This window comes from Sodiomyces alcalophilus, assembly GCF_042370955.1.
Source record: "Sodiomyces alcalophilus JCM 7366 unplaced genomic scaffold ACRALscaffold_1, whole genome shotgun sequence".
In the NCBI taxonomy this organism is placed as follows: Eukaryota; Fungi; Ascomycota; class Sordariomycetes; order Glomerellales; family Plectosphaerellaceae; genus Sodiomyces; species Sodiomyces alcalophilus.
Genome location: NW_027263532.1, coordinates 920,542 through 946,636, shown reverse-complemented (window position 1 = coordinate 946,636; position 26,095 = coordinate 920,542). Strand labels below are relative to the sequence as shown.

At 53.7% G+C, this 26,095-nt stretch overlaps 11 protein-coding genes across 11 annotated transcripts; 8 read left to right on the top strand and 3 right to left on the bottom strand.

Annotated features, from left to right (window-relative positions):
* Positions 1–1,165: 1,165 nt before the first annotated feature.
* On the top strand, positions 1,166–3,126 carry ACRALDRAFT_2038430 (uncharacterized protein; the record flags this gene model as incomplete). The annotated part of the gene is made up of 4 exons (XM_071020878.1): positions 1,166–1,258; positions 1,386–1,758; positions 1,861–2,066; positions 2,146–3,126. The coding sequence occupies 4 exons, from the start codon at positions 1,166–1,168 to the stop codon at positions 3,124–3,126; spliced, it is 1,653 nt and encodes a 550-aa protein (XP_070878610.1).
* Positions 3,127–3,496: 370 nt separating this feature from the next.
* On the top strand, positions 3,497–4,540 carry ACRALDRAFT_2014818 (uncharacterized protein; the record flags this gene model as incomplete). The annotated part of the gene is made up of 10 exons (XM_071019787.1): positions 3,497–3,664; positions 3,704–3,735; positions 3,768–3,822; positions 3,866–3,882; positions 3,909–4,016; positions 4,117–4,124; positions 4,192–4,237; positions 4,278–4,318; positions 4,345–4,415; positions 4,490–4,540. 10 exons carry the CDS (start codon positions 3,497–3,499, stop codon positions 4,538–4,540), a joined length of 597 nt encoding a protein of 198 aa, XP_070878609.1.
* Positions 4,541–4,635: 95 nt separating this feature from the next.
* On the bottom strand, positions 4,636–7,287 carry ACRALDRAFT_2038429 (uncharacterized protein; the record flags this gene model as incomplete). The annotated part of the gene is made up of 4 exons (XM_071020877.1): positions 4,636–4,725; positions 4,816–4,932; positions 5,000–6,562; positions 6,649–7,287. The coding sequence occupies 4 exons, from the start codon at positions 7,285–7,287 to the stop codon at positions 4,636–4,638; spliced, it is 2,409 nt and encodes an 802-aa protein (XP_070878608.1).
* Positions 7,288–10,512: 3,225 nt separating this feature from the next.
* Positions 10,513–11,037, top strand: ACRALDRAFT_1060380 (uncharacterized protein; the record flags this gene model as incomplete). Its single annotated transcript, XM_071016226.1, has 1 exon — positions 10,513–11,037. One exon carries the CDS (start codon positions 10,513–10,515, stop codon positions 11,035–11,037), a length of 525 nt encoding a protein of 174 aa, XP_070878607.1.
* A 433-nt stretch (positions 11,038–11,470) lies between these two features.
* On the top strand, positions 11,471–12,667 carry ACRALDRAFT_1060381 (uncharacterized protein). Its single transcript, XM_071016227.1, has one exon. It carries the CDS (start codon positions 11,607–11,609, stop codon positions 12,291–12,293), a length of 687 nt encoding a protein of 228 aa, XP_070878606.1. The 5' UTR covers positions 11,471–11,606; the 3' UTR covers positions 12,294–12,667.
* Positions 12,668–12,953: 286 nt separating this feature from the next.
* Positions 12,954–14,383, top strand: ACRALDRAFT_1047024 (uncharacterized protein). Its single transcript, XM_071015479.1, has 2 exons — positions 12,954–13,315; positions 13,396–14,383. The coding sequence occupies exons 1-2, from the start codon at positions 13,040–13,042 to the stop codon at positions 14,221–14,223; spliced, it is 1,104 nt and encodes a 367-aa protein (XP_070878605.1). The 5' UTR covers positions 12,954–13,039; the 3' UTR covers positions 14,224–14,383.
* A 173-nt stretch (positions 14,384–14,556) lies between these two features.
* ACRALDRAFT_1039232 (uncharacterized protein) lies at positions 14,557–16,939 on the top strand. The gene is made up of 7 exons (XM_071015126.1): positions 14,557–14,811; positions 14,905–14,989; positions 15,051–15,070; positions 15,127–15,162; positions 15,218–15,379; positions 15,439–15,764; positions 15,825–16,939. Exons 1-7 carry the CDS (start codon positions 14,713–14,715, stop codon positions 16,615–16,617), a joined length of 1,521 nt encoding a protein of 506 aa, XP_070878604.1. The 5' UTR covers positions 14,557–14,712; the 3' UTR covers positions 16,618–16,939.
* A 230-nt stretch (positions 16,940–17,169) lies between these two features.
* Positions 17,170–17,907, top strand: ACRALDRAFT_2094505 (uncharacterized protein; the record flags this gene model as incomplete). The annotated part of the gene is made up of 3 exons (XM_071022671.1): positions 17,170–17,424; positions 17,551–17,709; positions 17,800–17,907. The coding sequence occupies 3 exons, from the start codon at positions 17,170–17,172 to the stop codon at positions 17,905–17,907; spliced, it is 522 nt and encodes a 173-aa protein (XP_070878603.1).
* Positions 17,908–18,363: 456 nt separating this feature from the next.
* Positions 18,364–19,550, bottom strand: ACRALDRAFT_1025758 (uncharacterized protein; the record flags this gene model as incomplete). Its single annotated transcript, XM_071014766.1, has 2 exons — positions 18,364–19,185; positions 19,275–19,550. The coding sequence occupies 2 exons, from the start codon at positions 19,548–19,550 to the stop codon at positions 18,364–18,366; spliced, it is 1,098 nt and encodes a 365-aa protein (XP_070878602.1).
* A 956-nt stretch (positions 19,551–20,506) lies between these two features.
* ACRALDRAFT_2093068 (uncharacterized protein) lies at positions 20,507–23,848 on the top strand (the record flags this gene model as incomplete). The annotated part of the gene is made up of 7 exons (XM_071022617.1): positions 20,507–20,655; positions 20,727–20,740; positions 20,802–20,845; positions 20,911–21,200; positions 21,273–21,607; positions 21,664–23,618; positions 23,693–23,848. 7 exons carry the CDS (start codon positions 20,507–20,509, stop codon positions 23,846–23,848), a joined length of 2,943 nt encoding a protein of 980 aa, XP_070878601.1.
* A 529-nt stretch (positions 23,849–24,377) lies between these two features.
* ACRALDRAFT_1054367 (uncharacterized protein) lies at positions 24,378–25,372 on the bottom strand (the record flags this gene model as incomplete). The annotated part of the gene is made up of 2 exons (XM_071015815.1): positions 24,378–25,103; positions 25,262–25,372. 2 exons carry the CDS (start codon positions 25,370–25,372, stop codon positions 24,378–24,380), a joined length of 837 nt encoding a protein of 278 aa, XP_070878600.1.
* Positions 25,373–26,095: the final 723 nt, after the last annotated feature.

Genomic DNA, 26,095 nt, shown 5'->3' with positions numbered 1-26,095 from the left:
CATGACCATCTTCCCGTCGTTTACTGGTATTGTCCCCTATGCGCAAAACGTAGTTTGAGGGGCGAGTGGCAAAGAGGAGACCGAATGAGGTGTAAGCCCCTTAATATCTTCACCCCAATCTACTCGTTGTGCCACCCGCCTTCGTCAGGTATCGGACGAGCATTGTGTAACACACGACTCTCCGTGGCTTTCATGTTTCCTGATTTCAACACTCGTCCGCCAACGCCGCCCACCCAATCCCCAACCTTCGCTGTGGGCGAATTCCATACCTCCTTGAGCTGCCTCTAGTCTTCCTGATGGTCGTAGGTGCTTGTATGCCTTTGAGTGAAATTCAGAGCTGTTTCTTGCTCGCGCAGTGGGAGTGATGCCCGTCGTTCGGGTTCAGATACTGAGGCGAGAAATTCTTTGTCTCGATGTCGAGTCGCGAATAGGTGCGCATCGGATAGTGGAGTGGAGATGCTGGATTTAGGCTGTGGAGTATTTGTGTGTGATTCTGAAGTCACGACCCCTGATCACGTTAGCACTATAAGGTTCTAATACCCATTTTTCCTTCCTCGTGGTGCCCAAAGCCAAGGATCGTTACTTGTCAACTTCACCGGATACCATGGCGGTACCCGTTCAGTACAACATCGGTACCTACGAATACAGGCCTTGACGGTGGCACCACCACGAGGGAAGTTTTAGCCGCTTACCGTTAAAACACCAGCGCCTAGAGCCCCCGCTAATGGCTTGGTAACCGAATGTACTACCCAGATCTTATCCCAATAAAATGGAACTCGACCATCCACCTGATTTGGACAGCGGATGAACCCCCGATGTACGTTTGGCCGTAAAATTTATGACTCGAATTTTCTCCTTGTTTGCGGGATATCCAAATCAATCTCCCCTCTTCTCTTCCTTTTCTTCTTCTCGTTAGAAGTACTTATCCAGCTTGTTCATTTTTGTTTTTATTGTAGCTGGTGGCAGAGTTAATATCAGGGTCTTAACGACGAACCCCGCTGCTATCCGGCGCACCCCTGATCGGCCCGTCTTCTCGCCGATAATCTCGGACCCCTCCCCCTCTTTTTTTTTTCCCGATTCCGCAATCTCTCGAGCAGCTCTCTCCTTCTGTTTCCGCTTTGCGGCTCTCCTCCGGCGTCAACCCCTTTCTCCCGATATCGTCACGATGGCTACGAACGGTACCACCGCCGAGGCTGCCTCTGACAGCAGCCACACCCCGTCCCAGCGATACCTCAGCACACGCGGAGAGGATAGCGGCGTATGCTTCAACCCCCCCTTCTTTTTCTCCTCTCCCTCGTGCCATCGCGCCACGGAGCCGCAAAAATGAGCATGCGCATGACATTATTTTGGTCGCAAGACATGCTGACTATGACTCCGTTTCATAGCTCTCTTTTGAAGAGGTCGTCCTCAAGGGTCTTGCCTCCGATGGCGGCCTCTACATCCCGGAGGAAATTCCCAGCGCCGAGAATTGGCGAAACTGGAAGGATCTTTCCTTCGCCGACCTCGCCTTTGAGATTCTCTCTTTGTACATCTCCCAATCCGAGATACCACCCGAGGATCTCAAGGCGATCATCGATAAGAGCTACTCGACCTTCCGGAGTCCCGAGACCACCCCGTTGGTTCACCTCAATAACAACCTCTATCTCCTCGAGCTATTCCACGGCCCTACCTTCGCTTTCAAGGATGTTGCCCTACAGTTCCTCGGTAATCTATTCGAATATTTCCTCGTTCGCAAGAATGAGGGGAAAACTGGAAAAGGTTTGTGGACCTCCGTCCTTGCTCAAGACGCCACTCTTTCCTTCCTGTTTTTGTTTTCTTGAAGAAGAAGGGTAGACTTACCAGGTAATTCTCTTCGTATAGACAGACACCATTTGACTGTCGTTGGTGCCACCAGTGGCGACACGGGATCTGCGGCTATCTACGGCCTGAGGGGTAAGAAGGATGTTTCGGTCTTCATCCTGCATCCTAAAGGCCGTGTCAGCCCGATCCAGGAGGCGCAGATGACCACCGTCCTGGACAAGAACGTTCACAATCTTGCCGTGACAGGTACTTTCGATGACTGCCAGGTAAGAGGATTCCAGCGAAGCACGCGCGATGCGTGTCGTCTATGCCTCTATTCGACCTACTAAAGCTATATTTCCCCAGGACATCGTAAAAGCACTTTTCGCGGACAAGGACATCAACGAGACGCACAACCTTGGCGCCGTCAACTCGATCAACTGGGCCCGCATCCTAGCGCAAATCGTCTACTATTTCCACTCTTACTTCTCCCTGGCCAAGGCGTCGAAGACCACGCCGCCTTTCAGGCTTGGCGAGAGGGTCCGATTCGTCGTACCCACAGGTAACTTCGGCGATGTGCTCGCCGGATACTTCGCGCTCCGAATGGGCTTGCCCATAGGCAAGCTGGTGATTGCTACGAACGAGAACGACATCCTCCACCGGTTCTGGACGACTGGACGGTACGAGATCCACTCCACTCAAGGAGCTGCTGCGACTGGGGGCCTCGCGACCGACGGCGCCAAAGCGCACGAGGAGGGCGTCAAGGAGACGCTGAGCCCAGCCATGGACATCCTCGTATCAAGCAACTTTGAGCGCCTGCTCTGGTTCCTGGCCTACGACTATGCCGCTGGAGCTGGGATGGACGACCAGTGGAACAAGAAACAGGCCGGACAGGAGGTGTCGTCATGGCTTAAGGAGCTCAAGTCGGCGGGCGGCTTCGGCCCGGTGCCTAAGGAGGTGCTGGCGGGCGCGCGGACAGACTTCGAGAGCGAGCGGGTCAGCGACTCACAGACGATCGAGACCATCAAGGACTTTTACCGTCGGAAGGGCTACGTCCTGGACCCTCACTCGGCGGTGGGCATCGCTACGGCGCTGCGGTCAATTGGGCGCACCGGCCCCGAGGTGCCGCACGTTTCGCTTTCCACGGCACACCCTGCCAAGTTTGCGGGTGCGGTGGAGCTCGCGCTCAAGGAAGAGGAAGGGTTCGACTTTCAGGCCAAGGTGCTACCGACCGAGCTCGCCGGCCTGGAGAACCAGGAGAAGCGGGTGACGTTCGTGGAGAATGACTGGCAGAGGGTACGGGAGCTAGTTAAGCAACAGGTCGAAGAGGAGCTCCGGGAGGAATAGGCAGACCAGCTGGCCGGGGACTCGAGTCGACTGGTCTGCCTGTGGCCCAACAGACAGTTGACATGAGGGATATGAGGCAATGAAGGTCATGAGAATTGGTGCGCCTGGTGCATTTGCATTTGACGTGGAATTTCCTTTGTGCATATTTGCCTCTTGAGGTTTCGAATCTTGAACACCGAGACGGACGTTTTTTAGAGATACGACGGTATCGTCTCGGGGAAGAATCTTCTAGAGATACCTAGGTAACAATGATCTGCTGTATACCGTAGTAGCCTACTAGACGCCGTCAGGTAGCAGCTAAGCAAGTGCCGATTTGGGGCCATAGCTATTAGACAAACGGCACACTACCCGTATATATCTCCATGAGAGAATGGGGAAGGGATATCATAATGAATGTACCCACACCGAATGTAAGCATCTTATTCCATCTCTCCTCCTTCCTTGCGGGTTTCACACCGACAATATAGCTGTACCTAATGCAGTCAGGTCGAGTAACGTCGTGTTGACATTGGTCGTTCGGTGGGCGTCCACCATGAAGGTTGTTCCATCATTCCATTGTATAACACACTGTTTCCAGCGTTTCGAGGCGCGCTTCAGCTTTCAGGCCGGGTGTCCGAGAAACCGACGTCTCATGTTGATAGCTTGTTGAAGCTCCCGTGCGCCGATGCAGCGACTCCTAGAACGCTGGCGCCCGCCGTGCGTCCCTTGACGAGCGTACACTTGGCCTCGCGGTGACGAGCAGCCTCCGTTTTGGGAGTGTTGGTGCCAACCCGCCTCTGCAGACAAGAATCGCAAGCCGTTAGCAAAATACCAACCGCTTTTGTCGAGAACCTCACATCCGCCACCTTGGACGGAAGAAAGGGTGAGATGTTGGGTATGCCCATGGCCTCGTGAATTGGGCGGAACAATCTACCTGGCATCTTCTCTGGTATTCGGCAGGAAACAGTACAGGCCGTATAGACACGGATCCAGGGCGTGTATTTGATGTAGGCGGGACGGTCTCTGGGGAGCCGACGACTAGGTCGTGACCAATGATCGCGTAGGATTCGATGATCGGTGCTGCAGCGGCAACCATGGCAGCTAGGAGCCAGCCGAATAGGCGGATGAGCTTGTGAGGTCATGTCATTCTTTGCCTTGTCTCTCGCTGTGAGAACGGAGGCCAATGTGATCAGGCCAGCGAACGGAGACAAGGGTAGAAGAGACATTGATCATTTCGAGTGGCTTGGCTCAACGAGTTCAGTGAAAGGCGAAAGCTGGCCACAAGTCACTTGATTCCCAACTTGAAATATGTCGTGACTAGTTATCGCGAAAATCTTCCGGCCTCAATGCGCGAGTTGATTTCTGCGTTCCATGGACCACGAAGCCGTCAGTTGTCGCCGATTCGCAGAGTCGACCGAAAGCCGAGAAATGCTAAGAGTTAAAAGCGCTTTTTTCCTAACGGGTATCATGGTCATATCTCCGTAAAACTACTAATACAAGTTCCACGCACGGGAAGCCTGGGTATACTGATCATCCGACCTGATCCCAAGACTCTCCCCAGAGTTCGTTCAAGTTGAGTCCCAGTGATTCTAAACTGTAATCAGGATTTAAAGTGTGCGCCTAGAAGAAAATTAGTCCACTATAATGAAGAAGAACACCCTGACGGACGGGTCGATGTAAATATCAAGGAGATGTGGGTTTCTCACTCACCGAAGAGTCGATGGCGGATGGTAGCCAGTTCAAGGGCATCTGCGTGCCATCCACAGCAGAGCCCTGCGACGAGAGGAAGTTGGGGAATGGTCCCTGGAAAGAGAACGGAGGGGCGGACTGAGCGGGAACAAGTGAGCCGAACTGGATGGCACGATAGGGGGAAGATAGCATGGCAGGAGCTTACTCTAGGGCCCGTGGGAACCTCCAAGGGCATCCCCGGCATCTTAGACGGTTCGGGCGCCTGCGCCACCACCGGAGGCGCCTGGTATGATAATAGTTTGTAATGCAAGTTCACAAATCTCTCGGCCGATGTTGCCTTGGCCTGTTCGGCTGTCTTCGTCCCGAGGTGGAGCTCGAGCAAGCCAAGTGCGGCGCACATTATGGAGTAGCCCCATGGCTCGTTGTTTCCGCACCGCATGAGGCGATCCTCTTTGATAGCCAGACATCGTTGCAGGAGCTTAACGGTATGTTGCGAGTTGATCATGATCATGTGCGTCGAGTCGCGAGGTTGCAGCATGGTCACCTTGCATAGGTTGACGGCCGAGGTCAGGGCGTCCTCGCGTAGAAAGTTCAAGGATCGCACCCCTTGTTCAAACAGCTTGTCGTGGAGGAGCACGATATCCCGGGCGGCGTTGTAATAAATGATCTCCGAGTATTGGTACTTGGGGTTGGTCTTGCACAACTTGATGAAGCGCTGGTGCAGCGGGATGATGTACTGCCGGAGCTGGATGTGCAGTAATGTGTAGGCGAGGAGCGGGCGTTTGCCGCCCTGGCTGTTGGATCCGTTGGTATCCCACGAGGGGAGGACATCGATTTCGCGCGAGATGTCGTTGGTAAAGCGGATGACCTGGTCGTAGTCAAGATCGCCAGGGGGGCCACAGAGAAGGCGGCTCAGCTCGATCCGGAGTGGCAGGCTTTGTCGGGACAAGTTCTGATACGAAGAGTAGGTGAACTCCTTGGCGGGCTTCGACGGCGGGAGTGCTGTGGTCTCCTCGTCAAAGTCGTCGTCGTCCAGGTTCCGCGATGGGCTTACGTCGTAGTACAGTTGGCTCACCAAGGTGGGCAGGCCGTGGTCGAAGCTCGCCTGCATGTCAAACTCTTGGACTGTCGCCCAGATGCGCCGTCGCATCTCCTGGTTATAGACAGAGATCTTGCCTCCCATGTGGCTCGGGTCACGGTGGAGGCCTACCGATATGCCGTCCTGGATTAATGACCCCGAATTGGTCCAAAACCGCTTCTTCTTGACAATATTGACGCGCTTGCCGAGATAGAGCAAGCAGGCAATCTGGTAATGGATGAGACGGCGGTGCTTCATACTTTGTCGCGACTGCCACTTTTCCACCGCTTCAATCCACTTGACGGCAGTGGTGTGCGCATTGGAGACCATTCCAGTGAACCAAAGGGTGTCGTGGGTGTGAATACAGTTGGAAATGCAGATCATAGAAAGTATCAGTGCTGTCAGTGCTGCATGTCGTGACTCGGTGTTCTCCCAGAACAGTGCGTACTCTCGCTTGAAGGTCGGAATATGCACGACGCGATGGAGCTGTTCAAATTGCTCCAGATAGACGTCTACAAGGGCATCAACCAAAGGCTTCTCAGGTAAAAGGGCTTCGAGATCGAGGTCGCGCTCAAGAAATGCCTTCTCGCGGTCTTCCTTCCTTTTCTTGCGATCCTTGAGGTCATGTGCTGCTGCCGGTTTGAGCCACTCATCGGCCGTCTCCTGCATAAAGGGACAGAGTCCACGGAGCTACAGTGCAAGCCTTTTGTGTCAGCGACCGACGAACAATATTGAAACAAGGAGCAGGGAAGGAGGGTAACAGGGAAAAGTGTTACCTCAAGAAAAGCCATGGTGGCATTATGGGGGCCATAATAACGGGTTCGGAACTCTTTTCCCCTAAAAAACCTCAGCTCCGATTTGTCATATCCAAGACAGTCGGGAGAAATATCGTCGGCATCAGGATCGTTTGGTGGCGAGTGGGGGATCTCATCCTTGTGGGCTGGCGGAGAATTGCTGGCGGCGACGGTGCTACCGTCGAAGTAGGACGTGGCGTTGGAATGCTGATTGAGTTGGTTCTTCAGGTTCATAACCTCGAGTTCCAGCCTGCGAATCCTGTCGTGGTCCTTGATGGGGTCGCGGATGCAACTCGAGTCCGAGTCCCGAGCTGTCATGGCCAGCTCGCTCCCGTGGCGCCGCGAGTCGAGCTGGGCAAAGGCCGGGGGTACGCCCGAGCTAGCGTTCATGACCATGCCCGACTTGGTCTCGTAGGTGCAGCGGTCCGGCGTGCCACTCTTAATGCACCTTTGGCAGGGATAGCCTCTATCGCACGAGAGTTTACGACGGCGACATTCGAGACAGCTCAGGCGCACGCGCTGCCTCTTGCGTGGGTTGCCGCCTTGGTTGGCATCGTGGCCCTCGTCCTCGTCAGGACGGGAGCGGTAAGTCGCCTGGCTCGCGGCGTCGTCCATGCTCATTACGAATTGAAGGTGATGACCGGGCTGCGAAACGTACGTCGGGCGCACGTGAACAGCAGGAGCGCAAGTGCCACGTGGAGGGAAACCGAGTCTGAATTGATATGCATTCGAGCTGAGCGGGTCGGGCGGTAGGTATATTCAGGTGATAGCAAGCATTGGATATACAGGCGCCAGAGTAGCCCTTCATTAGGATCGATATCTGATAATACGTAGCATGGGTCTCTCAACCCAGGTTCATGGGCGGGGGGCGAAAAAGTCTGCGACTTCGGAGGACACGAGAGGAAAGAGTCATTCTGAGTTTCGGGAGCTACTGTCGAGCTTTCTTTCCGTGACGTCGCATGGAGAACGGGTTGTTAGAAGGATGTTACCCTTTGTCCCTTTTAGGTCTAGGGCGAGGCGTCTCGGAGTTAGGTCGGAATTTCTCCGAGCCTGTTGTTAGTCTACTAACAACTTCCCAGCTGAACTGTACTTAAAAAAGATAACATGCTAAATAGACCCACTTCCAATCGGAAACCGAAACGCTTCCCTCGGAGAAACTGGTGGTTATCAGCCTTGAATTGAGCCAGTACACCAACGACGACTCCAGGGCTCATTCAGCCTTGTGGTTCTGCGACGTCGTCACGATCTCGAGCCCTAACTCGGTCAGCGTCTGAGAAGGCAGAGCCCACATACATCTTCCCCACTGTGCCAGTCAAGCTTTCTCTCGCGCCCTTCTTTTACACGCTAGTCTACAAGCGCGCCTAGGTGATCTCCCGGCCTTGTGTCCCGAACATGGTCCAGGTAGGCAAGGAATCCCAAAGCATATATGCCACAAGACCTACCATACTGCGGTAAAGTTTGCTTCTTTGCCATGTTCCCTTTATTCTTTCTATAATCCATTCGTTCAATGTTGTTGATATGCCACTGTTGCCATCTCCGTTGACATGTTACTACGCAATACGATCTTACATGTGGCGATCAGGGTTCTGATCCCACGATCCATTGCTCGTCGGCCAAACAAACATAAACATGACAATTGAAACACGATCCTTACCGCTGGGTCATTTCGGATTATTCGGCCAATCACTCTCTCGCGATTGTCCCAAGAGGCACTCATCAGAATGGACTGAGTCAAGTTGAACACCCTGTTGCTTTTCGGTTTCAGGCACAGGCATCCTGCAACCTCGTACAACATGATGCGAAGTACAGTGGATCTTCAAGAGCTCGGTTGTCGCACGAAGCTGCGCGCACTCTGCACCCCAAGCCAATTACCGACCGAGACATCTGCATATAGTTTTGGTACCTGCATTCGGGTATCGGACTGGCCGCAGAGGACTGGCACCCAAGATGTGGGAACATACCAGTGACTGCATGTCGCAGGCTATAATTCTTGTGCGGTTAGCCTAATGCTACCTTCTCAAGAAACCCTTCTCGGGTCCTTCTCTCGCACGTTTACCTTCAGGTTTCGCGCCATGAGACTTGGTTTGGACATGCTTGGCTGCTGCGTGATACTGGTCTTGTTCTTGTCTGGCAGAGCCCGACTCTTATCACGCCAACCCGTCTTTCCCTTCTCACAAGCTGGGATAGGATTGGAACGGGTCGAGAGCTCAACACTCCAGGGGCGCCTCCATTCCTGAAGTCTAAGCTCTTCTTGTAGCTCGCAACCTGATATGTATGTATACGGTGCCATGGATATCCGGTCGGTCTATCGCAAGCCGTCTATGTGTGAAGCGTTCGTCACTTTGACAGACGCCAAGCGAGATGCGCCACACGGATACTCCTGTATGGCCGCCCTTCTGCCGTCTCGGTCGTCTTCCCGGATGAACCGTCACACCCAGACTCCACTCCGTTCTGTACACGCGGGGACGTGGGCGCAGAAGTAGCTGATATCTGGCCAGCAGGTCCCTCAAGTGTAACATTGTGCGATTATCCTGCCCCGTCATGATGGTTCCGACGTCTATGGACCTTCCCACCTTTAGTATGCTAAGACGCGGGAGTGAAACCTCAATACCGACAATTTCCCCATTTTCCCATTTTCCATGCGAAAATATTTGGGTTGTGATCTTAACTCTCAGTTATTACTGTGATATTCGACCAACAACACGGAGCCTTGGCTTCTACTTACGTTCCCGTGCTTGACTCGTCCAACTCCTCCGTCTCGACTCTCATTGTCGTTTATAGACCTAGCGTCGGCATCAAAAATGAATCCAAGGAGACATTTATGGATGTTGCTGGCATGGCTGGCATCTCCTGTTCTTATCCGCGCATCGGATTTCTTGGGCGTTGCAGATGAGCTTCCACAATGCGGTGTGCGTCCCTTCTGCTTGATGTGTCGGCCATGAGGCAAAACGAACGGATGCCGGCCTGGCGAGAGAGACTAATGTTCCCCCCTGTTGCAGTTGACCTGTTTCCGTCAAGAAGTGCCGCATTCGATATGCGGGAGTCTTGTTAACACGACATGCCTATGCGCTGATCAAGACCTAAGTGACGCTATGCGAAACTGCCTGACCTCGTCTTGCGAGTCCGCTTTAGAGATTATCGGTGAGCCATGTGACCATTCTGTCCAGGAATCTGTCCCAAATTTGGAGATTTAACTTGGCCAAGAGGTTGCCCGGATAGAAGCAAAGGCTTGCAGACGCCCATACCGCAATCGCAAAGCGGCTTTGCTCGCGCCCCTCGCTGTTGAAGTCTCGGCACTTTTGATGCTATCCTTGCGCCTCTGCGTGCGATGGACGACTGCGCCGGCATTTGAGGCTGATGATAGGGTGATGGTCGTGTGTGGTGTACGTTGATATGGATTCGCCATTTTCGTATATCACGATCACTTACCATGTTGCGTATCCCAAGGTTTTGTTCACTCCATTCATTATCCTAGGGCATGCCGGTACGTCGTGAACCGAGAGTATACCGAAGGGGCATCAACTGACCAGAAGTGTGATAGTCGGAATAATCGCCTTCGGTGTGGATGTTTGGAATGTCGATGTCGACGATATAACCATGGGGTTAAAGGCAAGTGAATACCTCCCAAAGCAATGTGGTTCTCGGCTCGGTCGAGAGTCAGGCAGACCAAACTGACGGCGACACCAGCTCTTTTACATCGCCGAGACACTGTATCTTGTCTGCCTTGCCCTGACAAAGGTGTCAATTTTGTTATTCTACCTGCGCATCTTCCCGAACTTTCCGTTCCGACTTGCGACTTTCATAACCATGGCGCTCATCCTGGTTTCTACAACAGTCTTCGTCATTATGCAGATCTTCCAGTGCACGCCCATCGAGTACAACTGGCTCGGCTGGAAGGGTCAATTCGGGCCGCACCGGTGCCTCAACGTCAACATGCTGGTGAACGTGGCGGCGGGCTTCAGCATCGCCCAAGACGTCGTCATCTTAGCGCTGCCGTTGCCGTTACTGTACGGTCTCAACATGTCATGGCGATCCAAGGTCGGCGTCATTATCATGTTCAGCTTGGGAATTTTCATAACCATCACGTCGTGTATCCGGCTCCAGTACCTGATCACCTTTGCGGAATCGACTAACCCGACGTGGGACTATGCCGACACTCTTATCTGGTCAGGTCTCGAGGTGTCCGTGTCAGTGATTGTCACTTCTCTGCCAACATTGAGAATGTTCTTCAAGCGAGTTCTCCCTGGCATGTTTGGTTCCCTAGCATCGCGGCTAACGAGCCACACGTCTGTGAGAGTAATTTCTTTGAACAATGCGACGGCTGAGTCTGCCAGGGTCGACGGAGAGAAGCACGGGAGCCAACGTATTTGAATGCGGAATCGAATAGACGGCGTCGAGGCGAGCTATGAACCCGGGTGTCAACCTCCCGCACCTTCAAATTCTCACCCAGCCATTCAACAAGCAAGTCTGTGCTTGCTCTCTGCAGGCTTTTCGCAGCTTAGGTACTCATGGGCACGGATTTGGCTGGATGGGCGTATTGGCGATAGTCCGCACGTGTAGGATGATCGAAGAAAGACGTGAGATATAATAGCCGCTTCCATTAGTAGCCCCAGACCATTTCAAGTGACTGGAGTTGGCTCCGTAGTTACTAATTATGTCGGTAGGTAGGTAGTGTAGAATTCAGGGTGTGCGGGAACGATCCACCTCGAACCCCACAGGCCGAGTATGACTAACCACAGTGCACTAGACACGGTGTAGATTCTTCAGCGAAGCAACGTCGCTTCATCGCTTTTCCACAAAAGTCACGCGTGCGCACTATTTCGCACTATTTTCCGAACGCCCAGCTTCCATCAGATCTTCAAGCGTTGGACCGCCAATTCAATCTCATCAACGGAAAATAAAGAAGAACGCAGTCCCATTAGCCATCGCGCCTGCCCATGATGGACGGGCCCAAACCCACGTTCGACGCAGCGGCCCAAGCCCGCATTGTCAACCACATGAATAACCAACACAAGCGCGAGCTCTCCCATTATTTGCGCCATTACGCCGGCCTCTCCACCCGCGCCGCCTCATCCCCGGAACTCATTGAAATCTCCCTGACCGGAATGACCATCACTGCTGGCGGTTCGGATGGCGCCAAGTTCAGCATCCCCTTCGAACCCCCGCTTACTTCGCCCGCCGAGGTGCGCGGCCGCGTCGTCGCCATGGACGCTGACGCCCGTGCGGCAATCGGCATCCGCGACGTCTACGTGACGACCTACGCCTCGCCACGCGGCTTCGACATCGTGGTGTTCGGCGCCGTGGCACTATTCTTCCTCTCATATCTCACCCTTCCTTGTCTCCTCCCCGGAACGCCTTTTTGGTCCGCCCTCACCGCCGTCTACCCCGGTGGACCCCGCTCTTTCCGTTGGCTTGTCACCACCCTATTCTGGCCGGTTCTAGGCATTCATCTTATCGAGGTTTGGTGGATGCACCGGTCGCGCCTCCTGCCCCATGGTGTCGATGCGGGCTCCAGGCTATGGTGGACGTGGCTTGGGAGTACCTTCTTCGAGGGCGTGTGCGCCTTTCGGAGGATCGATTCCATGATTGCCGAGAAGAGAAAGGCAAAGGCTGCAGCAAGCCACTAGCAGACATTCACCCACATTCCGGGTCGTCCGCGCAGCCTACGGTTGCGTCCTCTTGTGTTAGACGCAACGGGCCTTCCGAGGATTGGCCCAAGTCTTCTCCATGGCGCATTGGTCCCCTTTCATATCTTGCTATGCTAGCGTTGCGATAGAGATTCTGACGACATATTCGTGACTCAATAGTATTGGCCTCTTCATTGCTCAACTTCATCGAGTGTTCGCGAAGAAAACCCAGGCCGATCTATCAGTCAACACGTGCAAAATAGGTCGCTACGGCCAATTATCGTGCTCGTGTTCAGGACACCTACTGCCATATCAAGATCATCATGCCGGTAGTTATGAATACAAACGCGTCGTACGAATTGTATAGAGGCCAGCCATCTAATGCTTTATATACTCGTTGGATCCTGTATCACGTGATTTACCGACCACAAACCCCAGTGGTCAGCTCGTTCGGCGCATGTGGCTCAGAATACGAATACTCAGCCCCGCCTCGAAATGAAGAATTCACACTGTCCCCGTAGTGGAGGCAGGTACATGTACTAAGTACGAAGATACGTGCCGACGGATCGGACCTAGGTATGAGCCGATGGTATGCGTCTAATTTTAGCCCACGCCACTCTTCATACGCAGTACCTAGATACTCAGTACGCCCATCTTGACCAAAAGCCACAGCTACCGAGTACAACGGAGGCATCGTCAGTAATTGCCCCTTTGCCATCAATACGGCGCGACGAAGCCTGCCCTCCATGTCTTTGTCCCTCCTACGTCCTGCCATCTGCCGAGCATGCAAGAGGGCGAGTTATCGCTCCTTGCGGACTTACGCCACTGCGCAAAACAATTTCCAACAACCCCGACCTGACAACTACATCAAGTTGGTCGAGGTCGGACCACGCGATGGACTTCAAAATGAAAAGAAGACCATCTCGCTTGCCACGAAGATTGAATTGATTGAGAAACTCGCAAAGACTGGTTTATCGACGATTGAAGCTGGTTCCTTTGTGGCACCAAAATGGGTTCCCCAGGTAGGCTGCGCGTCACCTCAGAGAATCGCGCCAGTCTGCGGTGTACGGCGTCTGCTGACCGATTGGATTTCGTTGTCTAGATGGCCAATTCCAGTGAGATTATGGAACACATTCTTACGGGAAAGATTTCGTCGCCATCTGCGGTATCGTACTCATTCCTTGCGCCAAACACCAAGGGCCTTCAGAACGCGACCTCCATCCTCCAAAAGAATCCCGACACCTTCTCGTCCCAGTTTAAGCCGTCGGTGGACCCCACTAAGCCCGGTATAGAGATCGCTGTTTTTGCGGCCGCCACCGAGTCCTTCTCGAAGAAGAACCTCAACTGCGATATTGCGACGTCCCTTACGCGCTACAAAGATGTGATCCAAGACGCAAAAGCCAGCGGGCTACGAGTGAGGGCCTACGTCTCCGTCGTTCTCGGATGCCCTTTCGAAGGCTACGACGTCGATCCACACAAGGTTGCCGAGATCGCTACAGACTTGTTGGAGTCTGGAGCCGACGAAATATCGCTGGGAGATACAACGGGCATGGGAACAGCTCCTCGGACCAAGGCCTTGTTAGACTGCATGCGAGCCGCAGGTATCCGTAACGAGGACCTTGCTATGCACTTTCACGACACTTACGGGCAGGCTCTTGTGAATACGGCCGTGTCGCTGGAACACGGCATCCGATCCTTTGACAGCAGCGTTGCTGGCCTGGGAGGGTGCCCTTATAGCCCCGGAGCCACGGGAAATGTCGCGACAGAGACCATGGTCTATTTCCTCAGTACCCTGGGAATGGACACGGGCGTAGATCTAGACGCGATTTCTGATGTTGGGGCCTGGATCGCCGGCAAATTGGAAAAACCCAATGAGAGCACAGTAGGCAAAGCTGTGCTTGGTGCAAGGACTAGAACCGCGGGACTGTAATGTAGTATTGCTGTAGTAGTGTCAATTTGTCAATCGCACATGCCTGAAAGTACCTGGATAGGGTGGAATAGCATATTAGTACTCAGACGGGCTTCTGATCGAATTCCTAGGTCCATGAGCCACGACACAACGGGCTTTCGAGCGAGGCAAGGTAGGCAACATTCGTATCACCATTCGTCCGGTGATGTCATTTTCACACTGGGCGCTCGATACTACCGCGCCACCTTTGGTACGTACTGTCGATAGGTACCCACAGTAAGTGGAGGACCCACTGGTGCATCTTGGCAAGGTCGACGGAGACGACCCAGCGGAGTCCCAACTTCAACCCTCTTTACAACGTACGAAGTACGAAGTACGCCAGCTCGACCAACATTACTTACCGCCATTGCTTCTCGCCCGGCATAATAAACGCCCCGTGATTTCCTCCGCTGCCCGCTTGCCCCCGCACTACAGCATATCCGCAGGTTCGGCCGCTGACCGTCCTCCACCATGACCGACCCGCGAGTGTCGTCGTCCTACTCGGTGGTCCCGAGGATTCGTTACAACACTGTCAGTGGTGTTAACGGCCCTCTGGTCATCCTAGACAAAGTATGAAGGCAACCCCGCGGCCCCCCCGGCTGCCCGGCTACCATGGCCATTTCACCTCTTCAAGACTCGTCTCCATGCTAACCAATCCAACAGGTCAAAATCCCCAAATACAGCGAAATCGTTACCCTTACTCTCCCCGATGGCACTGAGCGCTCTGGTCAAGTCCTAGAAGCTCGAGGTATTTGACTCCAAGCCCCAGCTATAGCTCGTCAGTTCAAAATCGTTGACCGCCAGCATAGGTGACCGAGCCATTGTCCAGGTATGCGAAACGAATCACGAAACACACTGTTATACCCCGACTGACTGTCGAATCAGGTCTTCGAAGGCACTTCTGGCATCGATGTCAAGAAGGTATGAGACCGGCCCTTGATAAACTACACCAAGACAGGCGCTAAAAGAGACACAGACAAAAGTCGAGTTCAGTGGTCACAGCTTGAAGCTCGGCGTGTCGGAGGACATGCTGGGACGCATCTTTGATGGATCCGGACGAGCTATCGATAAGGGCCCCAAGGTGCTGGCCGAGGACTATCTCGACATCAACGGCAGCCCTATCAACCCCTATTCTAGAGTGCGTCGCATTCCGTCTGGGCTTAGCAAAAAGAGCAGTGAGTTAATTACCGCGTGCAGGAATACCCCGAAGAGATGATTTCTACCGGCATTTCCGCCATCGACACCATGAATTCCATCGCTCGAGGCCAAAAAATCCCCATCTTTTCCGCCGCTGGTCTCCCTCACAATGAGATTGCTGCGCAGATTTGCCGTCAGGCCGGTCTGGTGCAACAGAAGGGCGTCACCAACAAGGGCGTCCATGATGGACACGAGGAGAACTTCTCCATCGTCTTCGGCGCCATGGGTGTCAACTTGGAAACGGCTCGGTTCTTCACGCGCGACTTTGAGGAGAACGGTAGCTTGGAACGCGTCACTCTCTTCCTTAACCTTGCCAACGATCCTACGTATGTTATCACCACATCCCCAGGCATCCCCACCACCCGCAGAGACTAACGTGATGTTAGGATCGAGCGTATCATTACTCCTCGTCTCGCCCTGACCACTGCGGAATACTACGCCTACCAACTCGAAAAGCATGTTCTCGTCATTCTTACCGATCTATCGGCTTACTGCGACGCTCTCCGAGAGGTTTCGGCAGCTCGAGAGGAAGTGCCAGGACGTCGCGGTTTCCCCGGTTACATGTATACTGATTTGTCCACCATTTACGAGCGAGCCGGTCGTGTGGCGGGACGTAACGGCTCCATTACTCAGATTCCCATTCTGACCATGCCTAACAACGACATCACTCACCCGATTCCGGATTTGACGGGCTATATTACAGAGGGCCAAATTTTCGTCGACCAGCCGATGCATAACCGTGGTATTTACCCGCCCATTAACGTCCTTCCGTCGCTATCCCGTCTCATGAAGTCTGCCATCGGCGAGGGTATGACTCGCCGTGACCACGGCGATGTATCCAACCAGCTGTACGCCAAGTACGCCATTGGTCGTGATGCCGCCGCGATGAAGGCTGTCGTTGGCGAGGAAGCCTTGTCAGCCGAGGACAAGCTGTCTCTCGAATTCCTCGAGAAGTTTGAGCAGCAATTCGTCGCCCAAGGCCCCTACGAGTCCCGGTCTATCTTCGAGTCCCTGGATCTAGCGTGGAGCTTGCTGCGCATCTACCCCAAGGAACTCCTGAACCGCATCCCCGCCAAGATCCTCAACGAATACTACCAGCGCGCAGCCAAGGATGCCAAGGACAAGAACAAACAGCGTGAGCAGGTGCAGCAGAACGAGGGGAACCTCATCGACGCGTAAGTGTTGGGGTGGGAGAAGGGTTGAAGGGTTATACCCCTGAGATTTACATGCCGCCGTAATATAAATCAAATGATGGAATTTCTGGCACTTTTTGTGTGTACGAATGTCGGAAATCTGGAAGAGTAGTATGGATTTTCAATACGGCTTCGCCCAACAGTCGTTCCATTTTTACCATTTCATCGTGTCCGGGGATGTAGGAGGTTTCACGAGCTTCGGGTTTTAGGTAGTCTCGTCGTGACATTTCTTGTCTTTGGCGTTGGGAGGGAATGCCAAGAAGCGATGCGGTTGGTTGCTGCTCCACATCTATGCTGCACCGCCTCATCCCCACCCCACTCCATCATCAGCACGAAGCTCCAGCCTCATCCCGCACTACAGTGATGCAACTTGCGGCAGCACCTTACTCTCCACTGAGTACCGTGATCATCAGTGAACCAATCCCACCGTTCTCGCGCGTCTGCCGGCCTCGATTCCCTCCTCCATTGAGGTTTCGTGCAAGACACTACCCTAAAGTAGTCACGTCCATCACTTCCGCTCTTACCGCCAGACGAAGCCATGTCAATCATCCAACAACACACGGCCGCATCGCTAAGCGATGCCTGGCGCACCATCAACATCGACGCCCTCGAAGAAGACTCTCCCCTTAACTTCGACACCTCTACCCTCCGGCCCCCACAACCTGAGATTAGCGAAGCCGAAGTTCGAGGGCTGGCGGGCCAAGTGCGACAGCTTCTACGGGGAGGTGACACCGAGGGCGCCCTAAGGGGATGCCTCGAGTTTCCGGTTTACAATGGTGTCGACGCTGCCAAGGTATGTCCTTCTTCCTGTGAATACAGAATCGTTATTCTCTCTTTCGCGTCTCCGCGTATCACTTGCTGTCTCTGGGACTCTCTTTGTGACAATGGTTTGCTGACTCGCTCTTGTCTCGTGGAAAAGGATGCACACCTCCAGACCATCACCGAAGTCCTTCACTCTATCAAGGCATCTGATATGACCCCCCTCCTTCAGAATATCTACGGCTCTGCGGGCGGTTCCGAGCTACTCGACGTCCTCATGAAGTACATCTACAAAGGAATGGGTGCAGCGGGGCCCGCCGTCCGACCGGGCGGCAGCAGCGCGGGCATCACTCCGCAGACGACGGGCTTCAGCCAGATGAGCGCCGGACGACCGGGCGCCGGGAACGAGAGTGTTGGTGCGGCGATGAGCGTGTTGCTGAGCTGGCATGAGAAGGTTGTTGATGTTGCGGGCCTCGGTTGCATAGGCAGGGTCATGACGGACTGGAGAAGGGTTTGAACGGCGGATACATACAAGACCGTGGAATTAGGAATGTGCCTGTTGCCGCCCTCATGGGCATAACGAAAGAATAATTTATGATGGATTACTGCTGCCGTCAGCGGAGCATTGCCTGGGCGACAACGACACTGGTTCTGATGCGTGCACTTGGCACGTCGCAGTCCCATGATGTCGTCCATACCGAGCTAGACTTATGGTTCGATGGGCGTATTACTTCACGGATTTGCAGGACAACACTTCAAGTACGAGTGTGGAGCCGTTCTGTTGACGGCGAATTGCCTTGGCTGACGCCCATTCCACTTCGATATCCAAGCTCAATTATCCCCTCACTCCAGCAACCCATGTGAGGGCTAAAAGGCGGCTTGGGTTTATCCCGTATATCATCTAAATATAACAATACTTCGACAGACTGTCCTTATTCGGACAGTATATGACCATGGTCATCTCCCACGCTATCTATTTTGTTTCGAGTATGTCTTTGAGATTGACCTTGCCGCTACCCCGGGGTAGTGGTTTGGCCTGCTTGTCGGACTCGCGCCATCCAATCATGTATATCACCCTGAATGTCGCTGGGAGGCTGCCGTCCTCATTTCCATGGAGCTCCCTGTAGATTCCTTCATTGGCCAATAGGACATCCCTGCTGATAGGGCCCATCTCCCTGCTCAAGGCCGCGTTACCCTCTCCCATGGACTGCAGGTCTTGCATCAGCGAAAAGGTGTCGGGGTAGTCCACGATGATGTCCTCAACGTCGACGGTCAGCAGCTTGAAGCCAGCACGTTGCATGAGGCCGCCCACATCACGGACGTCCGCAAGAGGGCTGACGTGGGGAGAGATGCCACCCCTCCGCTCCTGATCCGCGAGCTGCAAGCTGGTGCGTAGCTCGTATAGAGTATCCCCGCCAAGCATGGCGCCGATAAAAGGAGCGTCGGGCTTGAGGACTCTGTTGATCTGTGCCAGGACGCTGGGAAGGTCGTTGATCCAATGCAAGCTGAGAGAGCTCATCACCAGGTCAAATGTCGAAGGGTCATAGGGCAGCTGTTCTTCGTCTTGCAGAACCTCGCGTGTAATGTTGATGGCATCGTTGAAAGGCAGGTCGGCATCTCGATAAAGGAGAGAGTGAGACGAGTCGGCTGCTACAAGCTCGCCAATACGGGTGGCTAGAGCAGGGGAGATAGGTTTCGCTGGGTCTGGGTCAGGGTTCTCGCGTGTCAGGGCCCGAGCGATGTTGCAGGAATTGGCCCCGAGGTCAAGCACTTTGGGGAAATGACGCTTGATATCCTTAGACATTGGCATGCAAGACGAGTCAGCTTTGAACGATAACGCCGATGAATCCTTCCTTTGTGCAGAGCTGGGGTTGGGGACAGTACAAGGAGTCTTTCGCAAAGCCGCATGGCTATCTCATCCTTGAGGTAGTCCGTCTCGCGACCCAATTCAACATTGGAGGCGGCGCGCTCCTTCTGGAGCCACTTGGTGCGTCGATTGAAGACCTGAATAGTTGGCGCGCTGGCGGCGTGGAATGCGTATGTCCGCCGAAATGTCCGGGGAGTCGATACGGCGAGTTCTGGATGTGAGGAAGCTCGGAGCCATTGAGTTGGCCTTTGTCCAAAGCGGACTCGGCTGAGCCTTGAGCCGGCGGGATTCATGCTGCGACAATGTCTATGGCTTGGATTGCGAACGCATTCTGGCTGCGCATGTCCACCACGAAGGGCAAGTCGAGCATGCATCAAGCAGTGGGAAGAAAGAACCTGGCTCTATGACGCGCTAACACTGTGCTGCTCTATTAGGTGCACCTTTAGAAGCTCTTTCGTTATCTTATCATCTGGTCCCAACGCACGGCCAGGGGTGCCAAGATGTTCTCCCTAAGTACCTAGGTACATACACTATTCGTACATATGAAATGCTCGTTGCAATGTCGATCTTGGATCCCAAATTCATACACTCTTTGCTCTACTTTCTGCTGTCACGAACTTGAACTCAGGTAGGCAAACATGCTTTCTATTCCCAATGACTACTTATTTCCCTTCACTGATATGGGTTGGTGCATGGGTAGGTATCATCACTGGAACCGATTCAACTCAGTACCATAGTGGATAAGTACCGTATCCATACAGTGTACCCACATGGTACCCCGGAAGTCTGGTCGAAGAATGCCCCACCTCCCCTTTTCCAACGGCGACGTCCTCGGGAAAGTCCAGGCCACACGGGCTGCAATACCACCCCAACCCTCGTCCAGTAATCGCGTCGTCTCTCGAGAAGATCATGGCTTCACGAACCCAAAGATCTTTTCTCGTCTAACGTTTCCTTGGCTATAAAGGAAGTTAGCTTCATCATCACCATTAACGCGACTGCTCGTGAGCTAATCCTGGGGGCAATTCGGCTTCTTCCGTCCCTGGCACGCACATCTGCCAAAGCCTCTCAAGGAGAAGTCGCTTCGTGGCGCATGGATCACTCCCCGACGCTCTTCCCAGAGTCGTATCTCTGACCACTCGACACCTCGCCGGTTCGCCATTTATCGATACCTACTATTTGACTCCATTGTAGAGTATCAACCGAAACAAAAGCACACCAAAAGACGGAAGAACGAGCTCCATAGCCCACCATGTCAGCCGTGACAGGAGGGTTTCTCGGCCGCTCGAGCACGAACACGGCCAACATGCGAGGCCTCGTTCAGTTCATTGCTGATCTGCGAAATGCGAGAGCACGGGACCTCGAAGAAAAGCGAATAAACAAGGAATTGGCGAATATTCGGTGAGAATGATCTCCCGTCTCTCAAGAAGATTGTTGAGTAGGCGTCTGGCTAACAGACCGTCGGATTGTAGACAAAAATTCAAAGGTGCGACTTGAAAACCGGGCTCGGCGCGCTGGGAAGGCTGCGGCTTGCTAATACAACACAGACGGGAATCTCAACGGCTACCACAAGAAGAAATATGTGTGCAAGGTGAGCTTTGTCCTGCTGCCTTTTTTTCTTTCAGGGAGGTCTTCCGAAGCTGATCGTTTCGTCAGCTCCTGTACATCTACATACTCGGTTGGAATGTCGACTTTGGCCATTTGGAAGCCGTCAACCTCATCTCGGCCCACAAGTATTCAGAGAAACAGATCGGATATTTGGCCATGACTCTTTTCCTACATGAGGAGCATGAGTTGCTTCACCTTGTGGTGAACAGTATACGGAAAGACCTGCTGGAACATAACGAGCTCTTCAACTGCCTGGCCTTGCATGCCATTGCCAATGTCGGCGGGAAGGAGATGGGCGAGGCACTCAGTGGCGAGGTCCACAGACTTCTGATTGCCCCGTACGTTGGCCCCAATTCCGTTTTCCCCTCCCCGCACTTCTGCTTGTCGTGTTATTGATGCTTCGACCCTAGTACTTCGAAAACCTTCGTCAAAAAGAAGGCCGCTCTGACCCTCCTTCGCCTTTACCGCAAGCATCCAGAGATTGTCCAACCGCAATGGGCAGAGAGGATAATATCTCTCATGGACGACCCCGACCTCGGTGTCGCCCTATCTGTCACGTCGTTAGTCATGACCCTGGCACAAGACAACCTAGAACAATATAAGGCCGCGTATCCGAAAGCTGCAGCCAAGTTGAAGCGGATAGTCGTCGACAATGAGTTCACTCCCGATTATCTCTACTACAAAGTTCCCTGTCCCTGGATCCAGGTCAAGCTGCTTCGTCTCCTTCAGTACTTCCCGCCATCCGGTAGGCATCCAAAGATTTCCCTTCATGGAAGACGTCGACAGCTGACGCGAGGCCAGATGATACACACGTGCGCGAAATGATCCGCGAATCTATACAGAAGATCCTAAACCTAGCTCTGGAGCAAACCAAGAATGTTCAACAGAACAATGCACAGAATGCTGTTTTGTTTGAAGCCATCAACCTGGTCATTCACCTGGATACGGAGACGGCCCTCATGAAACAAATCTCGTCTAGATTGGGCCGCTTCCTCACTTCTAGGGAGACAAACGTCCGCTACCTGGGCCTAGATGCGATGACGCACCTAGCGGCACGCGGTGACAACTTGGATACCATTAAACAACATCAGGATGTCATCGTTGGCTCCTTGAAAGACCGAGATATTAGCGTCAGGAGGAAGGGGCTGGACCTCCTGTACAGCATGTGCGACTCGACGAACGCTCGTGTCATAGTGGGCGAGCTTCTCCGTTTCCTACAGAACGCTGATTTCGCCATCCGAGAAGAGATGGTCATCAAGATTGCCATTCTTACGGAGAAATATGCGACAGATGTCCAGTGGTATGTCGACATTTCTCTGAGGCTGATTGCCATGGCCGGTGATCACGTCAGCGACGAAGTCTGGCAGCGCGTCATCCAGATCGTGACGAACAACGAGGAATTGCAGGTCTATGCTGCTCAGCATTCCCTTCAATACGTCAAGCAGGACCATTGTCACGAGACGCTGGTTAAGATCGGAGCATATATCTTGGGCGAGTTCGGACACCTCATTGCCGATCAGCCCAGATGCAGCCCGATCGAGCAATTCCTGGCATTGCAAAGTAAGCTCCCAGCTTGCTCCTCGTCGACTCGCGCCATGATCCTCTCATGCTTCGTCAAATTCGTCAACCTCTTCCCGGAAATCAAGCCGCAGCTTCTCGGTGCCTTTGATCTGTTCACGCATACGTTGGACTCGGAGCTGCAACAGCGGGCATGCGAGTACCTGGCTTTGGCAAACATGCCCACGGATGACCTCCTGCGAACCGTGTGCGACGAGATGCCGCCTTTCCCGTCACGGCAATCTGCGCTGCTGTCAAGACTGCATAAAAAGCACGCCAACACCAGTGATAAGAGAACTTGGATTGTTGGTGGCAAGGATGCCAATTCAGATCCTAGCGAGCTGAGCATGACCAAGAGGCCGTCTTTGCACAGGTCGTTCAGCAGCAATGCAGCGCTTAACGGGCACGCCAACACCACGCCCTCCCAGTCCAGCGCAGCCAACGACCTTGCCGGCTTGGACATGACGAACATTGGGCCCGCGGAGCCCAAGGCCAACGCTCCTAATCTAGCCAGCGCGGCTCACTTATCGCCCGGATGGGAACGGGGCTACAATAGGCTCCTAATCAAGGCCGAGGGCGTCTTATACGAGGATGGCCAGCTCCAGATAGGGGTCCGGTCTGAGTACAGAGGGCAAATGGCATGCCTGATTTTGTACTTCTCAAACAAAACGCCTGGTTCCATGAGTTCCTTCACTACCCTGTTGGATCTCGACGAGAGCGAGAAAGGCAAACTGACCTGGGACGTCAAGAGCATGCCCGAGACGTCACTCAGCCACAACGGCCAGTCACAGCAAGTGATCATGTTCGAAGCGAAGAAGGTGTTTGAGAAGAGCCCGACCATTCGCGTCAGCTACTTGGCAGGCGCGTTGCAGGCATTGACGCTCATGCTTCCTGTGACTATCCACAAATTCATGGATCCAACCGACCTCTCAGCCGAAGAGTTTTTCAGGCGATGGAAGCAGATTGGAGGTGGGCCGAGGGAGGCCCAGAAGATTGTTGGCCTCAGCGCTGCGGCCAAGAACGCCGGACGAGAGATGACCGAAGGGTTTATCCGGAAGATGGTCGAGGGGTTCCGCTGGCGCAATCTCCAGAACGTGGATCCGAACGCAAAGAACTTTGTGGGTGCCAGCGTCCTTCACACGACGGATGGCGGAAAATTCGGCTGCTTGATGCGTCTTGAGCCAAACTATGCGACTCAGGTTTGTTTGTCCTTGACATGTGTCTCCCCGCATGTTCTACTTCGCACGCACGTCACTAATACTATCCTCTACAGATGGTTCGCCTCACGATCCGAGCCACGGATGAGAGCGTCCCTGGACCGCTCGTAAACATCATGGAAGAACGCATTGCGGCCGGCATATCACTACAACGCCATCCTCCAACACGGGATGAGATTTCCAATACTTTCGCTAACGTTGTCGTTGCATGAGAGCGGCTTTTTTCACGCAGGGTCTGCCTTCCGCATGCCATCGGACGACGCCAGTCGTGCCATTGCCGGCTCGTTCTTTATTTTTGGTCCTCTTGTAGATTATGGCGTATGGTGTAAGGGTGACGGGAGAGTTCCAGTTAGTTTCCGTGGTAGAAGGAAATGGCGGTTGAACCAGTGTACAACTGGCAGTGCATGGCTAAGCTGCTTTGAAGTTATTCAAGGAGGCCACTAGAGGCTCTTCACGTCAATGATTCCTCCACGAGCCATCGGACGCGCCGTGGTCGGTGCACCGTAGTAGCGGCGGGCAGCGATCTCGACATGGTTTGCACGTTTGATGCGATGCTGCGCTCTAGCATAGGCATTCTCAATTACCCATGAGGGAGATTTCCATGTTAAATTATAAGGGCTTATGGCCTCGGTCAGGCGACACCACGATATCGCGGCCCAGAACATTGTTCTCATGCTTTTTTCGTGTCCCATTCTCTCATTGTACCCGGTGGCCACGTTGAATCGTACGACACGGAGACATCTACACCACGACTTTGGCTTCGCTCTTGGGGCCCCTCTCACCGAAAATGGTACTCCCAATTCTAACCTCATCGCTACCCATGGCGATGGCGCCCTCGAAGTCCTCACTCATTCCCATGCTGAGCTCGAGGTGGCGCTCGATGCCGAGGCGAGTGCGAACGAGGTCCCGCTGCTCCCGAAGCACTTGGAAATCCTCGTTCCCGCCATCGGCGGTAGTGGCTTGGCTACGGCCGATGGCACCGATGGTCATGAGGCCGAGGAGGTGGAGGGCAGGGCAGTCGCGCTCGATGGCGGCGCAGAGCTCGACGGTGTCATCGCCGGGGGCGGTGCCGGATTTGGCTTCCTCGCCCGAGGTGTTCACCTGGACGTGGACGTTCAGTCTGGGAGGAGGAGTGGAGGACGGTGCGGCGGACGGGGTGGTGGAGGCGGAGGCGGAGGCGATGAGGTCGGCGCGGGCGGCGTTGAGGAGCTTGGCCTTCTTGAGGGAGTCGACGCTGGAGACGCAGTAGAGATTGGGGATCCGCGCGAGCTTCTTGGCATGTGAGGACTGTAGACCTCCGATGAAGTGCCAGTTGATGGAGGCGGGCAGGATCTGGGCCTTTTGGGTGAGCTCTTGGGCGTAGTTCTCCCCGAAATGAGTTACGGCCGCCACGGCTGGGTCGGCCGGTTGGTGTACGGCAAGGATGTCGTTGGCCGGTTTCAGCTTGGACACGGCGACGAGGCGGACCTAAGATGGATTGTCAGCAATGAATGAGCTTTACTACGAGAAGTGGAGAGAAAGGAATTATGAGAGGCAGGGTAAGTGGAATCAGGAAGTGAATGGGCCAGGAAAGGGGTGTGCAACATCGTCATAGGGACAGCTTCAAATGATCCTAGTTGACAGACATTTCGTCCCTTGGTGGCTGTGGTCAGACGTTCTCTGACGGATTTGAGTTGAGATGCAAGAGCTGTAGCCCTTGCAGGATCGATTTTCATCTCTGGCTGCGTGTCGGTCATTGGAAACCGCTCACGAGTATGGGGATTTGTCTATATTTACATGTAAGTGGTGTGTAGAAAGTTGAGTCTGGTGGTCATTAACATGGGATTGCGAGGTTGAAGCGATTACTCCGTGAGACGTGGATAATGTACCTCCCCGCCCATTGATAACAGTTCTTAACAGTTCGGGTACAGATTTTGGTGGTTAAATTGGTATCCTATGTTAGTTATAATTAAGTGTGGACCTTGAACCGGAGCTCATATCGTATCAATTAGCTCACACGATTTGTAAGCTATGCTAAGTATTTGTACCCCGTACGACCCGTCTACGATATTATTTCTTCCTCTATCCCACTCGAATACGAAAAGATCTCTACCTATCCCCAGGCCAGACCTATTGGCGAGCTACCTTGGCTGTCGGTCAAAGACATTCTCATCGAAGATATACGACTGTGGGAGTCTTGGCCATTCTTGTCGTTGGTGTTGTTGCTTGTCTTCCAGATACACCTCGGTGTGGCCATAGGTTCACCACAACGTCATGTACCCGTACACGGTACAAGCACCGCGCCGGCCAAACGGCCGGATCGGCAGATGACAAAGGGCGGCAAGTTATGGACATGTCGGGAAAGGGCAGCTGGACTCAATCTCAATGGTACCTGCCCTAGTTTGGAAACATGTGGTGTACTCTGATTTCTCATTACGTGTTGAAATACGCGTCGAGCTCCAGTTATCCGAAACAACGCC

Coding starts and splice junctions, on each gene's coding strand:
- ACRALDRAFT_1060381 (XM_071016227.1), top strand. CDS start 11,607: ATGGACGGGCCCAAACCCACGTTCGACGCAGCGGCCCAAGCCCGCATT.
- ACRALDRAFT_1047024 (XM_071015479.1), top strand. CDS start 13,040: ATGTCTTTGTCCCTCCTACGTCCTGCCATCTGCCGAGCATGCAAGAGG. Junction 13,316..13,395: donor CACCAAAATGGGTTCCCCAG/GTAGGCTGCGCG, acceptor TTCGTTGTCTAG/ATGGCCAATTCCAGTGAGAT.
- ACRALDRAFT_1039232 (XM_071015126.1), top strand. CDS start 14,713: ATGACCGACCCGCGAGTGTCGTCGTCCTACTCGGTGGTCCCGAGGATT. Junction 14,812..14,904: donor CTCTGGTCATCCTAGACAAA/GTATGAAGGCAA, acceptor CCAATCCAACAG/GTCAAAATCCCCAAATACAG. Junction 14,990..15,050: donor TCAAGTCCTAGAAGCTCGAG/GTATTTGACTCC, acceptor CCGCCAGCATAG/GTGACCGAGCCATTGTCCAG.